The sequence below is a fragment of the Pituophis catenifer genome, unplaced genomic scaffold (assembly GCF_029215685.1).
Source record: "Pituophis catenifer annectens isolate HBS135680 unplaced genomic scaffold, rPitCat1.0.hap2 SCAF_3, whole genome shotgun sequence".
Lineage (NCBI taxonomy): Eukaryota > Metazoa > Chordata > Lepidosauria > Squamata > Colubridae > Pituophis > Pituophis catenifer.
In genome coordinates, this window is record NW_027256883.1 from 92,086,054 (window position 1) to 92,103,892 (window position 17,839).

General features: G+C 36.0%; 1 protein-coding gene across 2 annotated transcripts in view; it reads left to right on the forward strand.

Moving 5' to 3' along the window:
- ADAMTS16 (ADAM metallopeptidase with thrombospondin type 1 motif 16) overlaps positions 1-17,839 on the forward strand; it is an 86,165-nt gene that overhangs the window by 13,366 nt on the left and 54,960 nt on the right. For both annotated transcript variants that reach the window (XM_070939113.1, XM_070939114.1), the window contains exons 4-11: positions 3,920-4,193; positions 5,618-5,817; positions 7,202-7,285; positions 12,155-12,314; positions 12,894-12,999; positions 13,969-14,106; positions 14,905-15,058; positions 16,787-16,882. In XM_070939113.1, the coding sequence (XP_070795214.1) occupies positions 3,920-4,193; positions 5,618-5,817; positions 7,202-7,285; positions 12,155-12,314; positions 12,894-12,999; positions 13,969-14,106; positions 14,905-15,058; positions 16,787-16,882 (1,212 nt within the window). The remainder of the gene's footprint in view (positions 1-3,919; positions 4,194-5,617; positions 5,818-7,201; positions 7,286-12,154; positions 12,315-12,893; positions 13,000-13,968; positions 14,107-14,904; positions 15,059-16,786; positions 16,883-17,839) is intronic.

Here is a 17,839-nt window from a genome sequence, read left to right on the forward strand (position 1 = left end):
AGGATTATGCTATTTATTTTTACCAAAATCCCTTACTCCCACCCATAGGTTCCACCCAGGAAAGAAAGTCTAATTTATATTCAGAAGTGCTTACGTTTTAGCTTATTATTTATTGAAACATAATGTTCAAAGTGATTTGAGACTTTTTCCATTTTCAAAGTATAAAAACAATGATACGTGATAAAGGGGCAATTAATTAAGCACCCCTTCAAACTCTTGGAGATTTGTTTAACAAGTCTTTCCTCTTCTTGAGTGACTATAAAACAGCAAAATAATTTTGTGCTCCCAAGATTTATATTCTCAGTTTGACTACTTATACATCTCAAGTTGTATTAATTATAAAACTAGCACCAGGAACTGACTTATGTTTAGTTGTACATGTTTCACAACTTACTAAATGAGTGTCTCCATTTTGGATAGAAAAAAAAATCTGTCTGTGAATCTGTGATGAAACATCCACATAATGTAGTAATCAGTATTTTAGTAGTAATAAGGATTTTATAGCGTATCAAATATATAGATAGCGAAGTACATCATTTACAACCATATTTGGGGCTGGGGAAAATCATCATTAAGCAATGTGTTCATTAAGTAAGGCATAATGTGACCTCACCTGATTTTATAGCCTTTTTTGCCCCAGTCATTAAGCAAATTACCCTTTTTTTTTTTTTAAGGAAGATATCACATGACCACAATTTGCAACCTTCCCTGATGACTGTCAGTGAATAAAGGCAAACATACGTGTACCAGGATAATGTTGCAAGATCCAATCTTGGTCAGTCACCGGGACCAGAGGTTTTGTCTTCTGAGTTTTCAGACTTATGCTGGAGCCCATCCTCAGGGAACTTCTCTCTACCAGAATATACCGGACAGTTCAGAAGGCTAAACCTCTAATCCCAGTGATGGACCCAGATTGGATCTTACTTCCCAATGACTTTACTTATCAGAAACCAACTGGAAACATTACAAATGGCACTCACGTCATGTTACGTCACGTCACGTCACGTCACGACACTGAAATTTTCACAAATGCAGAGCCCAAACAATGAGCATTACATGTCATTATAAGGACCAACTGAAACATATAGAGCAGAAAAAGCTTCTGAGTTCCATAGAAGTCTTCTTCCTTAAGATGGGCAATGAACAAAAACAGGAGGAAGAAGAGAAAAGGACAGGAAGGAGTTTCAAGACAAACAATTGGGTTTTCAGCAAAAAAAAAAATGTAGTAAAGAAGTGATGAATTTGAAATTATTTGGATCATCTCTAGCACTATCAGAAAATAAATTCCTTTGTAAATCTAGCACTTTAGTATTCTAAAATGTCCTTTAAAAATCTGAGAAACTATTTTTATTATTTACATGAACCAATCCTTTGTCCAGGATTCTTGTTCTTGGGTTAATTTACAATAGGTCTAAAGATATATTTGTACACAAATACCATCTTACCCTTATTACTTTTGATGCAGTTAAAAGTGAATTCCTCACATTTTGGACAAATATTTGTGTATATAACATATAAGCTTAGAAATATCTGAGCTATCTCATATCTTGTCACAAGAACTAATCCAGTACTTCCTGAAATCAAATGGTCTTTGGTTCCATTTGAAACATATTTTGTCAATTGGGATTTCAGTTTCAATTTTCTTTTTCTCCCTAGTCATAACTTTCCCTGAATATGGAACTTTCATTTAGGTTCCCACACCATCATCAGGTGTATGCTAATAATGCAGCATATTGAGGTCCATGATGTTTTGTAAGTTGTTATGGCAACACAATAACAAGTAGGAGTCTTTCCTGATAAATAAACCTTGAGAACTCCAAAAATTACTATAGGTTTGACCCAGAAGACAAAAGAACACTTGACCTTATTATTATGAAATATAAAATCATAGTGGTCAGTGGTACAAAAGACCTATTAGCTGATTCAGCCTTCCATTATCATATTTTCCTTTGATAGGATTTTTAAAGTGTTATTTTGGAATTTCCAAATGACAAGATTTCTACACTTTTTCCACTGTTTAAATAGCCCTGTGCAGTGCTTCATATTTAATTCCTAAACAATTCTTTGCATCATACAGGGGCATAAGAAGAGTGTTTATCTGCTATAGTTTAAATCAGTTGTATTTTTTTTCTGGACCATATGGCAGTGCAAAGCTGCTTTTAAGAGTTATAGACAGGTGGTACATTTGGGCTCTCACTTATTCTGGAAGGCCTCTTGGTAATCAAATCTCTATGGTTGCATAACTCCAACATTACAGAGGTGGATGCCTTTATAATATGAGGAAAATTCCTGCCACTATGATTTTGGGAAAAATTAAATAACATTTTGCAGTAAATGTTACCTGCTCCTGTACATTAAAGTGAGAATAGATCTGCCACCAAAATTATGTTGTTCTGCAGAACTTGATAATGTAAGTATGACCTACATGCCTGAAAATGATGTTAGATAGTGTTCCTTTTTCCTCACTATCAACAGGCATTGATATGGAATGAAGACAGAGAAAACTTATAATTCTGGAGAAAATGTTATAGTCAGTGTGTAACTGGTGAGTTCTACACAATGAGTTTTATTCTGAAACTGTTCTGATTGCAGGTTAACACTCACGAAATACTACTCTGGAATGTTCTCAGATTTTTGTGATTTGCTGAAATCAGGACACTATAAGAACAGACATGATTATATTTAAGGAAGCCTTCACTTTGGTTTTTCTTACTCTACTAACAATTTTATAAAAAAAACATCACTGTGGCCTTTCTCTGTATATGCTATGGGGATGTTTTCTCCTTCTCCTCTTTCTGAAGCTGCATTTCAGTTCCTTTGCAATCTGGTGTTCGGTTACTTTGCAATATGGAATGTAATTGCTGGGAGGTAGTTGTGGGCTTTACCTGAGGATGGAGGTAGGATTACCTTTCATCATCACCAAAGAACATCTTCATCATTACCAAAGAACATCACCCAGCAACTTGCATTTTGGAACACTGTAAGAAACTAAAAGCTTACAAGAATCCTACCTTGCCATACTTTGTTTTCTCCATTACACAGCTAAGAATCAATGGGCAAACCTTTGAAACATATACTGTAAATCCACTTTGTGGGGGGGGGACGAGACTTAGTTCTTGGGATAGAACATATTAGGGAGAGGCTAATATCACTTTAGAAATCATAGAAGTCTCTCCCAATATCTTAAAAAGGGTTTACCAATGTTCACATGCCTTCGCAGTCCATGCCTTCAGCATGACTTGAAGGGAGATTTGCAAGTGGCCTGTTGAACAATGGTTCTGTCCCTATGGTGCCAGTCAAGTAGAATATATTATTCACTATATCCTCCACTCTCCTATTTACAATAAGATTAGGCACCGAATTATTCATGGTAGGTGAATGCTTTGTCTCTGATCTTCACTTATTCAAAGAAATGGCCCAATGAGAGCTTACACTTGTTTGACACAAGCAAGACTTCCTGTCCCATGGAAACCTATAACTGCATTCAGGTGAATGCAGATAGACTTCTCTCAGATCTTTATCCTCAAAGTGCAAAGTTCAGTGACTGAACTGGAATTTGGGGCTTGAATGATGCTCCAGATATCTTACATACATTACTATACCTTGTTCAATCTAACCCCTGTACAGAGCTACTGAAACCTGCATTGGTATAAATTGTGGTTAGCATTGGAATAAAGATACTTGGTCGTTGTTACAAGTGACAAGATAGTGAGAAAAAATAGCTTAGAGAGAAGGCAATATTCATCCCTAGGCTTTCTGCTTTGAAAATATCGGTTTGTGTATAACCACCATGAGATTTAGGCAAATTGTAAAAGGGACATCTGAAAGCTGAACATGGGAAAAGAATTGAAGGGACCTTTTCTCTAGGATTGTTAGCAGCCACTGCCCTTGTTCCTAACTGTTTTTTTTTTTTTTCTAGTCAGGCTTGATCAGGACACAGGAAGCAGATTACTTTTTGAAACCACTACCTCCAAATATTGCACTTAAACATAACATTTCTGTTCCTGGTGGTCACCGTTCTCACGTACTGTATAAGAGATCGATTGAACGTAAACTAGTAATGGAAAATAATGAAGTAATTGGGACTGATGAGAGTCAGCAAGAGGCTCACAATTATGTCTTTCAAGATAGCCAACCATCTCGCAATTCTGAGTGGCATCAAAAACAGCACTTTTGTGGAAGGCGTAAAAAATGTATGTAAAGATGTCTCTTCCTCTGTTTATTACTTAATGTATTTTAAGACTGCCAATTTGACATTCAGTTCTGCTTTTTCCAGCAAATAAATGTTTTCACACATAAGATGTGATCAAGAAATGAAATTCAGTTGAACATACTGCTTTGTATAATGTAAATGTGTGAGAGGTTGCTCTAATGTAATTCCATATCAAATGTACAAGCAAATTGACATCACTGTGTTTGTAGTGTAAATTTATTATCATGTTAGGCTTCACCGTTCAAAATTCTCTTTTCCTAATGCTTTAACTCCTTAACTGGGAACAATCTATCAATGATGTGCTGTATTTAATGCTTTCTTCTATTTTTTTCATTATTATTAGGGTGCTGGAATTTATGTTGGCTTTTGAATACATCTGCATATTTCCCCTTTTTTAATCTTAGGAGGAAATAACCTGATATGAAAGATGTTTGGATGGGGTCCAAATCCCATCAGTCCCCAGCAATGGGCAGAAGACATAGTTTAAATCACCTTTAAAACAATCAGACTATCAAATTATACTCAATCTAAGCATCTTTGGCCCAACCCAGACAAATGAAGCACTCTTAAACTGCATTGATTTAACCAGGGAAAATTAATTCACAATTTAAATCAATGGTGCAGGTAATCTCCGGGTTACGAGCACTCCCTTAGCTCGTAACCTGGAGCTAAGTTCGAAGCTGTGCAACAAGCGCTCCCCTAGCACTTATGAACAAGTCCCAAAATTACGAATTTTGCAGCACCATGGCAGTTGTTCGCCCTTACAAACAACAGCAGAGGCTCTGCAACATTCGTCCTGCATGTTGCAGGTCAAAATAGAGCTGCTGAGGGGCAAATCTACCTCTCAGAAGCTCTTTTCGGGCCTCCACGGGCTTCCCCCAGCACATTGCAAGCCGTAATGGAGCTTCCGAGGGGCAGAATTAAGTACATGACAAATTGCATGTACTTAACAACAGTTGTAGCATCCCCAGGTCATGTGATTGTCAGTTGCAACCTTCCCAGCCAGCTTCCAACAAGCAAAGTCAATGGGGGAGAATGGATTTGCTTAATGACTGCATGATTCATTTAATAACTGCAGTAATTCACTTAACAACCATGGATAAAAAGGTTGTAAAAATTTGGTATGACTTAAAGAATGCTTAGCAATGGAAATTCTGTACTGAATTATGGTCGTACATTGAGGAGAACCTATAATAGGTGGATGGATCATGTTAAAAATTGTAAGTTAGTGCAGCCTCAAATTTGGGAGTACATATAGATATCCATATTATGACACTGGAAATCATAATATCTTTGACTTTTATTCTTCCTTATTTTCAGTTTGTTGGTTTGGTTTGATTTTGTCATTCACGTGAACCTATATAACTGAATGTTATTTGAACATTTTTTGTCTTGTTGTTGCAGATATGCCTCAGCCTCCAGGGGGAGACACCTATATCTTGCCAGATGAATATAACCCTCTGCTGAGAAACAAGCGGTCCCTTCTGAAAGTCCATAAAACCAAAGAGTTCAATGTTGAGACTTTGGTGGTGGTTGACAGAAAGATGATGCAAAACCATGGCTATGAGAATATTACTACTTATGTTCTAACTGTACTTAATATGGTACGGATGTTCCCTTCAGTTTCTTACTGAACACTTATACAGAATCCATATTATAATTGTCTAAGACTCTTCCAATAAGAATGTATCTCCCCTTGCTCCCAGACAAAAGTTTCTTCTTCTGATACTGAAAACATTTGGTTTCTGTGCTGCCTTTAATAGAGTCCAACGTAATAGAGACATAAAAACATTCACGTCTTGGATATGAGTAACATTTAGCAAGTATGTTAACATACCACACCTTTGCTTGAACACATAACCCCACACTGATGCCTCACCTGTTCCTCACTCATTCTTCATGGCACCATAAGATTCTTGCAATGACTCTTCTTAAACCTCAGCTCCCCTCCTATTTTTCCCTTTGACAAAAGCAAGAAATGAGCATAGCCACTTCAAACCACTGGAAATCCTCGAAGCAGAACCTGCAGGGTCACTTTGACCAAAAGAAGGCGTCATGTCTCTAGGACCTTCATAACATTAATGGGTAGAAACGAGTATCAGAAAAAAAGGAGGAACTTAGGTTTTTCATCTGTAGCTATCGTTCAGCTGGAAAGACACATCTTGTTTCCCGTTGCTGACCTCAGTGCAAAAGTGCTTCTCTGTATGCCTATATGGGCAGGTGGACGGACACAAGCACATGCAGGCATTTTCTCAAATACCTTTCAATGCATAGAAACATAGAGGTTATGTATGGATAATTACCATGAAATATGAACCTTTTTCACTAAAATTGCTGTGTAAAACTTTACAAATATACATGTTTAAGAAACAAATAACAGACAATATATACTATCACACACACGCACACACCTCCTTCTCTTTTTCTGTGCTATTTAAATAGATTGTTTTAAAGACAAAAATAGACTGCATCATAGCTATGGATGAAAATCAAACATTGTACAGGTAGTTCTCAACTTATGACCATAATTGAGCCCAAAATTTATGTTCTTAAATGAGACATTTGTTAAGTGAGTTTTACCCCATTTTAAAATCTTTTACAGTCTTTCTAGCCACAGTTATTAAGTGAATCATTGCAATTGTTAAATTAGTAACATGGTTGTTAAGTGAATCTGACTTCCCCATTGACTTTGCTTGCTAAAATTTCACAAAAGATTATCACATGACTTCAGGACACTGCAACCATCATAAATATGAACCAGTTGCCAAGCATCTGGATTTAGATCATATGATCATGGGAATACTGTAACAGTCGTAAGTGTGAAAAATGGTGGTCATAAGACACTTTTTTCAGTGCCATTGTAACTTTGAATGGTCAGGAAACAAACAGTTGTAAATTGAGAACTACCTATATTTTCATCATAATTTACTGATGGCACTCATTTAACAAACTCTAATTGTTCCACGATTTCTTAAAAATATGTTTCAGGTTTCTGCTTTGTTCAGAGATGGAACAATTGGAGGTAATATCAACATTGCAGTTGTTGGCTTGATACTTTTGGAAGAAGAGCAGGTAGAGTATATTCAATATTTTAAAGTAGAATAATTAATCTTGATTTTTAATCTTGCTCCTGGATTCAATTCTTGACATCTCAGTGCAGAAGTAGCATTATAAAAAGAAGCCAAATCTTTCCTTAGCTTGGTGCCTGCCAGATGTGTCAAATCACAATTTCTAAAAATGCATGCTGTAAGGCAGCTTTAGAGAAACTACCTTTTATCATCATAGCATTTGTGCACAGTTGTATTTACCTTTATGCAAATGTAAGTTTAAAGAGAATAAACATTTGAAACAGAATGTTCAGGATTGAGCTTGTTGATTTATTGCCCCAATTATGTTGTATAATTAATCTCTATGTTTCAAACTACTCATTCCCATCATAAGAACCTGTCTTCTTTTTTATAAATGTACATTCTGAATATTTGGTATTGAAACTTGGCCCTAGTTCTCAGAGATGCTGCAAGCTCAATGCCTTATCCTCTGTCCCAATTGAGGCTAAATGTAATCTTCTCAGATCAGAGGCAGAGTATGAGGTATGATATGAACATAGCTTCTAATTCTTTGGCTTCACCAGATCATTCCTCTGAGCAATGGACAATTGCAAAGGAAGAGGCCTGGATCCTGGAGCACCAGGCTTGTCACTTAAAAAAACTATTTTTTAAGTGCTTTTGGGGTAAAGGAATCCCATTATGACAGACCAAATTAAGCTGCTTGGCTCTTCTCTCATAGAAGTCTGGAACTATAAGCAAAATTGCTTAATGATGTTCAAAGGATCTGGGCCAGACCATAGCATCACACATTGGCTGTTTCACAGAAGTGTTTAGCCAGAATATTTTTAACCACAGGTCAACAAATAATTAGGGGCTGATTCACACCTCTGGCTAAACTACAATGTGTGATATTTGCACATCCAGTCAAGCCAAGAACAAACAAACCTCGGTATGGTTTTGTGTCTTGTATGAAGAGCCATTCTCTCAAGGATTCACCCAGGTCAGATTCTATGTAGCCAAAGTTCAGAGAGAACTAGATCTCAGTCCAGTGAGGCCAGAGGTGAATAGGGCAGCCCACAGCAAAAAGAAGAGTTAATTTGTGTAAGCAATAACAGGCAAGCAAGGTATCAAGTGTCAAAAGCTGCAGCTGAAATTCACATAGCTAGAGGGAAACAGAGAATGCCAGGGCAGGGGTCAAGTTCCAAAGGGAGTGATAATTTTGAGAAAGGGAATGCGCATTTCACCAGGTAAGACTGTTTTTTTGAAAAGACAAAAAAAATTGCACACTTAGATTGGAATATCGTAGAGTTGATAGAATTGTGTTATGATTTAGAATTGGTTGACTGAATGGTTCAGACTGATAGGCTTCTCTGGCAGAAATTCTGCATGATTCAAGACTTCTAGCTCAATTCCCTCATAGTTCCTCCTCATTTCAAGGACCATTCTGGCCTCTTTCATTCTCGGTTATGAAAGATTGCCACTTCTGGACTGATTTGAACCAGAATTGTTAACCATGTTCTATAGTTGTCATGAAACATGATGAACCATGGGAGTATCACAAGCATGAAGGAATTTCAAATTTATTACAACCCCGAGGCCAGGTACAAACATGAAGGAAAAATCTGCATATTAATAAGGAAATAATAAGTATGTCTACCACTCAAGGATTATATATGCATAGCCCTTTCAGGAAATGTGTTTTATAGTAAAAGAAAAGCCAGAGTTTTTTATCCTCTTCCAATATCTTTAATGAATATTTTTATTCTGAGTGCATTTCTGGAGTATCCAATAAAATACTTGAAGGCACTTAAATATGTTAGTTTGAGATATTATCCTTTCCTTCTTAATCTATGAAAGAAAAACTCCAGATTATCATATCTCCAGTTGTTACAACTATGTTGATGGTATATTTTCTACTTTCCCATCAATTATTTCCCTCCTTTTTTTTTTTTTTTAGCTTTTGAATTGATTCCAAACTCCTGTGCAGTAGAAAACTCTACTAGCAATGTAATGCTTCATTTTATGTGCTGAGCGATCAGGGCTCCTAACATGACAGCTTAATTACACTGAATGTTTAGATTTTCATGCTTGGACCATGTCCAAGCTGAAAGAGTAGGAAGAATAATCTTTTGATCTTACACCTGTGACATAATTTTCTTTTATATCTCTGGCTTGGAAGTGCTACTCCTCTAAATCTTTTGCTTGCTATTCTGTTGCTTTTGAGACTATCCATAACTACATATGTATGCTATTGATCATATAAACAGAGCAAAAGGAGCTAAAAAAATAGCTAGCAAATGGGGAAAAATTTACTTTAAAACTAACTATATTTTACAGTTACAGTTTAGCTTTGAATTGATTAATCACTTGAAATTGTTCATAGGAAAATGCCTTTGGCAGATCTTTCCCATTGTTTTTCCCTAATTTTGTCCCTACGCATTATTCTAAGAGAAAGTAATACTATTGGACAGACATAATATGATAATCTCTATAGAGATTTGCCTATCTCCCTCCCTGTAAAGACATTAAAGATTTTTTGACATTCTTTGTTAAAGTAGCTGTGTCTTCTGGATTAATTTATTATTCAATATCCATGCTTAAGTCTAATGCTCAGAAACCATATATTTTGGACTTGATGTTTTGGTAGTTGACACATTTGGGAAACAACTGATTTTGCTGTATAAATTACATTATGCTAATATTGTGGACAAGATCCAGCAGTAGCTATGGCCAATTTTTAGGAGCTGATAGCGACTGAAACAGTATATAGTCATGTTTCTCAAAAGGCTTACTGTATTTCATATGTATCAAGGGCTTGAATGGGTACAAAAATATCAATAAAGGTTCCATTCATGTCAATCTGTCTTATTTGAATTCTAACCTTTAAAGTTAATTAACTCATCATAAAGTCTTTTCTTTCTTATAACTTATTCATAAGTGCAGACATTAATCTCATTTATGCAATAACACTTTCCAAGATATTTGAACAAAATTCCTAGATAAAACAAAGTTCACTTCACCTCTTCTCCAATTAGCCAGGCATCTTGCTTCAATATTAGAGAAGAAGATCAAAATGGCTTCATATATCCTCTCTGTGTTCAACAATCTTCTCTCCTGATCAAAGATATTTTAGGTACTTAGGTATACAGAACAGCAGCAAAGATAAAAGAGAAGAGATAATATTAAACCCAGTATGTTTTTCTTCCAGAGTTTTTGGAGTGAAAGTTGAATGGCTTTAGTTACCATAGTCAGCCATCCCCTATGAAGGGTGATATCCTAAACAAATGGAGGTACTTGATTTCTTAACATAGTTTTTGAGAACTATTTTAGAAACCCGAACCCTGAGTACAAGCAAGCATAGAGGAATTAGCACCACCCTGTCTAGTGGTCCTAATCTCAACATTTCTATGCCACCCAGCCATATGCAGAATATTTTTCAGAATATGGTCCCTTCTCCACTACTATAAAAATTATAGGTGACTATTAGAAATTCCTTATTGATCAAAAATATATTACTTAGACTTCCAAGGACAAAGCAAATAGTCCATTGCAATACAGATAAACTGTACATATCACAAACCTCACTATGCATATACAATTAACTAATGAAGAATTAGAATCTGCTGGAGTCTGGTAATTCCAAGGAGGAAATTATGACTTTGGAAAGTCAAAATGTTTTCAGGAGGAAGTTTCTGGAAAATATCTGAAAATGGTGGAACCGTTTTTTTTTTTTTTTTAATTAAAGAAAGTGAAGATTTGCCACTAATCTTGTAAAAATAATAAAAATTCTAGAATCTCATATCTATTATCTCTTGTAATCATACTTTTCATAATCTTTATTTGCACTGGGTGACACAGTGGCTCAGTGGTTAAGACACCGGGCTTGTTGGCTGAAAAGCTGACAGCCCAGGTTCAAGACCTGAGAGTTGTGCAATGGAGTGAGGAGCTCGCGTAGCTCCTGCCCACCTACCAGTTTGAAAGCATGCAAAAGTGAGTAGATAAATAGGTACCACTTTGATGGAGAGAATACCGCACTCCATGTCATGCTGACCACGTGACCACAGAAACGTCTTCAGTCAATACTGGCTCAATGGCCTTGAAAAGGAGATGAATGCCACTCCCTACAGTCAGCAATACTCAGTGGAGTAAAATCTGCAAGGACACCTTTCCTTTTCCTTTCCTTATTAGCACTACATCATTTGGTGAAATAAATAGGCGAGATTTAAAAACAGTACTCTATACTTTTGTTTCTCTGTTTCTAGTGGGAAACATTGTTGCTAACTTGCAATTTCAGAAAGAGAAAACAACAAATACAATATTCTGTGTTCCAAGGTGCCATATCGACCCATTGGATAAGCCACAAAAGAAAGTTAATGAATCAGCTGAAGAGAGTTTCTGCAATAATAATCAATGCTCGTTATTTATTGATCACTTGGCAGGATGCAAACCAGGCCTACCAATCTGGGTGCATCCAAGCCAAATATTTTTGCTAGGCAAGTCTGGTACTTTGCTAAGGGCTTGATAAATATATTGGCTTTCCAGTCCTAGAAAGAACTCCTGTATGAAGGCTCTGATGGATTACCTGACCTTGGCTGGTGAGTTGCATTAGGCAATACAATCCTTTCTAATGAGTTTACATTAACAATAGGTCTTTGAAGTTCCTAAAAATGTCAAGTTGATTTTGCAAAGTAGACCAAAACATCAATTTATTTTGTCTAAGCTGCTTTCATAGAAGAAAAATATTGGTGTTCTGTTGTTTCTCAAAACTTGCCCCAAAGTGCTGGCCTGTTTTTATTCAGTTGCAAACTGTATTTTAAAAAAATCCCTGTTCATTTTTACATTCCAACTAAAAAAAAACTGAGTGGAGGTATTCCTTTGTTTGACTTGTCTGCAGCCAGGCCTTGTGATTAATCACCATGCTGACCATACTCTGAGTAGCTTTTGTCAGTGGCAGTCTGGGCTGATGGGAAAGGATGGCAGCCGACACGACCATGCAATTTTACTAACTGGCTTTGACATCTGTTCCTGGAAAAATGAGCCTTGTGATACTTTAGGTAAGTCTTTGCATGCACTGGGCCACAAATGCACCAAGGAGCCTTTGGCAAGACTGATATTTTCAAATTCAGGTGCTAAATACCTGCAATCAGCAGGACGTAGACATCTTCTAAGTCTTGATGCTTAGATGATGAGAAAAGCAGCATTTCCATTATTTAAAATGTTTGTGCAATGATATCTAGTGATTGCAGTTCCAAACAGAGACTAAATAATATCAAGTACATAGAGATTTATCCATGTTCTCCTTGTAATGCTACTTGGAGTAGCAAAGTAGGAGTAAGAAAGGACACCAATCTTATTAATGAATGAGAATATTCTGCACCAGCATCTTTCTACTCAAAGACAAATCTGGTTTCTAATGCATCCATGGGACTTGTAATGCATCTCAGTTGAAGCTTCCAGGGATTGAAGGAAATAAATATGTGACTCAAACACAACAGCTATATGCTATCAACTTTTACCATTTTTTCATGATTAAAAAAGGGAGACATCTCTTCCTATCTTATTTTAATTGTCTAATCCCAATTTTTTCCCCAAGGCATGCTGTTTATCTTCTTTTTTCACTTAAAACACTCCAGGATTTGCACCGATAAGTGGCATGTGCAGTAAATACCGCAGCTGCACTATTAATGAAGATACTGGACTTGGACTTGCTTTTACTATTGCTCATGAATCTGGACATAAGTAAGTTTGTCAACCTGTTTTTGAAGGAGCAAAAGAGTTTTAAACTTAAAATCCTTCCTGCAAAAAATGACCAATAGATGATTCATTTAGATATCCAACCATGCTGTGTGATTTCCACTAAGCAGGGTTACTGCTTACATTTTAATCACACTTTGATATTTAAGTATAAAAGGAAACATACTGAAGCTGCTGATCTGCCCCATGTTCCATCTTCTTAGTATTTAGACTCCCAGGATTGTCCTTTAGAGTGGCTGCAGTGGCTATAACTAAAATATTAAAAATCCTATTTAAACTATAGGTTCTGGCTCATGGTCATAATTTGCCAATGACATTTGTTATAAACACCTCAGTAATGTATCTTAAAATTTTATACTGTGTGTATGTATGTATATGTATAGGTATAGGTATAGGTATAGGTATAGGTATAGGTATAGGTATAGGTATAGGTATATGCATATGCATATGCATATATATATATGTATAAAGCCATAATCTGGTCTATTAACGTATTTTGCAATTACCAGCAGTTAACCCTCACTGAATACACCATGATATATGTTTTTTGGATCCAATGCATATTATTAAACAAATTAGGCCAGCCCAGTTTAATGCAGGTTACAGTTGAGTAGGGGCAAATAAATCAACTTCTTTTATCAATCTGCTTATCTACCTAAATTCTTTCCTGCCTAAAATTACTTGTAGCCTGTAAAAAACACAAACATTGATAAGCATATGTGAAGCTATGTAGTCTAAGCTCTACATTTATGCTGAATAAAATTATTTAGATAGAATGTTTAAAGGGCCCCTTGAAATGTATTGGAAAATCATTGTGTTTCAAAAGTATAACCAGATTAAGATTGTGCACAATACTGAAAACAGTAATTGAGATTCCTCTTCTGCTCAATTTAAATTCTGGCATTATGAGACAGTATTTGTAAAGGTATAAAATTAACATTTTGCCTCTTACAGCTTTGGCATGGTCCATGATGGAGAAGGAAATATTTGCAAAAAATCTGAAGGTAATATTATGTCACCCACACTAGCAGGACACAATGGAGTCTTCTCCTGGTCAGCTTGTAGTCGTCAATATCTCTACACATTTCTAAGGTACATGTGCTAAGTGAGTCATTTCAGTGAGGAAAAAGCATAAGCTCTGAGAAAGTTGCTTTTGTCCCTTAAAATGGGAAAGTTTCATTACAGAAAGCTGTAGGTACTGATATACATGCAGTGAGATCTGGGGAGTTTCAGGCTCAGCGTTTCAGATTACACATAGTGATAAATCTAGTATGATTCTATATGGTTCATAAAATAGCTGTTGATGGATTACATTTCCTCAGTTTATTTTTTGGGAGAAAGGAACATATTGCAGGAATTTGGTTAATGCATTCAAGGAACATATGAGGGAGGAGACTGCATGCCTCCAATCTTTCCTGGGAACTCTCCAAATGAGTTGAAATACAAGTGTAAATGTTCTCAGCCAGCCAACATGGGACTTTAGTCCCTGCAGATGGAGAAGACTCATATTTCTTATGTATAAATAAATATATTTTTAGCACCATCTTAAATGGCAGCTATAAGTGCAAGTTTTATAATAATTGCAAAACAACTAAGAAGTCTACATCGAAGTTCTAGCTTCTCTTTCTCCTATTTGGAAAATTCCATCATTGATCTGAGTCATGTAGCAGAAAAACATACATTTTCTACATATGCCTCATCCCAAGCTTGGCTGCCTCATATTCCTGCTTCCGTCCATTTAATGGACATATGTAGAAAGCAGAGGAAATGTCCTTTAAGGACAAGAGAAAGGCAATGGTTAGATAAAACTGCCCTCTTTTCAGAAATGAGTAGCTATTACAAAGGTCTGAATTTGATATAACCAAAGATGTCTTGTTTGGTTCTCTTTAGCTCTCCCCAGTCCTTGTGTCTTGCTGATCAACCTAAGCCTGTGCAGGAATACAAGTATCCAGAGAAGCTTCCAGGGGAGCTTTATGATGCAACTATTCAGTGCAAATGGCAGTTTGGAGAAAAAGCTAAGCTATGCATGATGGACTTTAAAAAGGTTAAAAAATATTTTATTTAATTTAGTTTTAATCTAGATTAAATTTAGTAAATTATTTAATCTAGGGGCTCTAGATTAATGTATGTGTATTATTATATCTTCTTCCTCATTTTATTCCCACAGGAAAGTGTGAGATGCATTAGTTTGAAAATAGTGAATCTCCTAATTCTCGTGAACTAATTCCACCTAGATTAGAAGTTAATTAAACTGATTTTGATTTAAATAATTTCAGATTATATATATATATATATATATATATATATATATATATATATATATATATGTAAGTTTTCACGGGTATGTATGTGTGTATAGTTAATATTTCGGGTTTCTTCCCGTGTAATTGTGGATATATCCCTAAAAGGGTAGAAGCGACGTTTCGGCAGAATCCCATCTGCCATCATCAGGCTTATGTCAGCAGTCATTTTGCACTAACTGCCGTTGGTATTTCAAATCTGGTGCTGGTATTCTGGGATGGCACCAGATTTGAAATACCAACGGCAGTTAGTGCAAAATGACTGCTGACATAAGCCTGATGATGGCAGATGGGATTCTGCCGAAACGTCGCTTCTACCCTTTTAGGGATATATCCACAATTACACGGGAAGAAACCCGAAATATTAACTACACACACACACACACACACACATATATATATATATGATAGTATGTAATTATATATGTAAATATATATACATACTTTACATATATAAATACATACTATTTCATATGTCTTCCCCATTTGAATTAGTTTTCAGAACAGCTTAGAATAGTGGAATAAAAGCTGATAGAGAAAATAAAAGCTAGCTAACAGCATGAAAATGTCAAAGTATTCATTTGTGCTGGAAAAGACCTTGGAATGAGCAGTGTCCTGGGAAAGAGCAATCCAAAGTTGGATTGACATCCCGGGGGAAACCCCTTTCCTAATAGCTTTGTGGATAGAAATCCAGAAAAGAATATCTTGGTTTGATGTGAAACATTTGTATTGACCCTATATAATAATATTTGGATAGAAAACTCAGTTACAGGTAATCCTCAATTTATAACCACAATTGAGCCCAAAATTAATGTAGCTAAGCAAGGCAGTTGTTAAATGAGTTTTACCCTATTTTATGATCTTTCTTGCCACCATTGTTAAGTGAAGCACTGCAGTTGTTAAATTACTAACATGGTTATTAAGTGAATCTAGCTTTCCCATTGATTTGGCTTGTCAGAAGGTCACAAAGGTGATCACATGGCCCCGGGATACTATAACTGCCATAAATATGAGTCAGTTGCTAAGCATCTAAATTTTGATCACATGGTCATAAGTGCGAAAAACAGTCATAAGTCACTTTTTTCAGTGCTATTGTAACTTCAAGTGGTCACTAAATGAACTGTTGTAAATCAAGGACCACCTGTATTTCAGTAACATTTCTTGTCATTCCATGGAATTCCATGGATGTTATACATGCAGAAGTTCTGTCATTGCCATTGTTGCCCCTCCATGTAGTTCTTATCCTGTTCTAAGATAGGCAAACCCCCACCCCAACTCTGTAGGTAGATGTTGTATGATATGTAGCTTCTAAGAGCACCACTTTGCTTTCCTTCTATAAGCTATTTGGCAGAATTTGAGGTTATTGGGGGGTTTTCTGGAACGCTGACACTATTTTTGTTCTAACTATAGATACATTTGTAAATAAATCATTTTTAATGCAATACTTCCCTTATTGCTATTTTTCCATCCAGGATATCTGTAAAGCATTGTGGTGCCATCGAGTTGGCAGAAAATGTGAAACCAAATTTATGCCAGCTGCAGAAGGTTCAATCTGTGGTTACGATATGGTAAGAAAATATTTGATAGATGTTATTTATATAAGTGGGAGTACAAGTGGGAGCTATGAAGAAAGTGAGTTGAAATGGGAAATAAAGTGCATTGCATCGCTATTTAAGTTGAACTGAACTGAACTGAATTGAATCAAATACTTTATTTTGCCAAGAGTGCTTAGATATACAGACATTCAGTATCTGTTAATCACTTTTAGTACATTTGAATCATTTGAATTTAGATATATGTTTGTTCCTTTCCTTACCTAGAGTTTTTGCATATTATCTTATGCATAATAAGTATTCTTTTGATTATTTGATGTATTGAAGAGCAGACTTGCATCCTCTTTCCTCAGTGATGCCAGTATTAAAAATGTAAGATGCTGGTCAGGCTTTCCCACATCTGATAGAAAGTTTGGTTGTCCCCAAAGGATAGACTAGGTTGTATGGGAAATCATTTTATTAGAATCACTGAACCCTTGGGATCAAGTTATGGTCCTGAGTGTCCTCATGTGATCTTGGAAGTCACATAGGAAGAAAGTTTAAATACCCTCTTAACTCCGTAAGCTCTAGTTGGCTTCCTGTCATTTTTGGTGATGGTTGTACCAGGAAATGCACATCTATGAATATCATATCACTGATTAATCCTAGGCCTTGTGGAACAAAGAATAGTTTTTGAAAGAGAAACTGCATGAGAAGAAGTCTGGAATAATCAAGTAATCGAGTTTTGTTTTTATTTAAACCTCTTATATTCTGCTCAATCCATCAACAGTTAACCCAGAAATATAAATGGCTTTCCATGCTGATTGCAAAAGTAGGGTTTTATAGGTCAGTACTTTGAGTTGCACTTGCTAGGAACCAGCATAACACCTGCAATGGAAATGTAATGCTGGTGAAAAAGCTTTCATCTCTCTGTATAAAATCTATACATGAAAGCAGCAATTGGTCACACTTTTTTATATAGTTCTGTTGGAC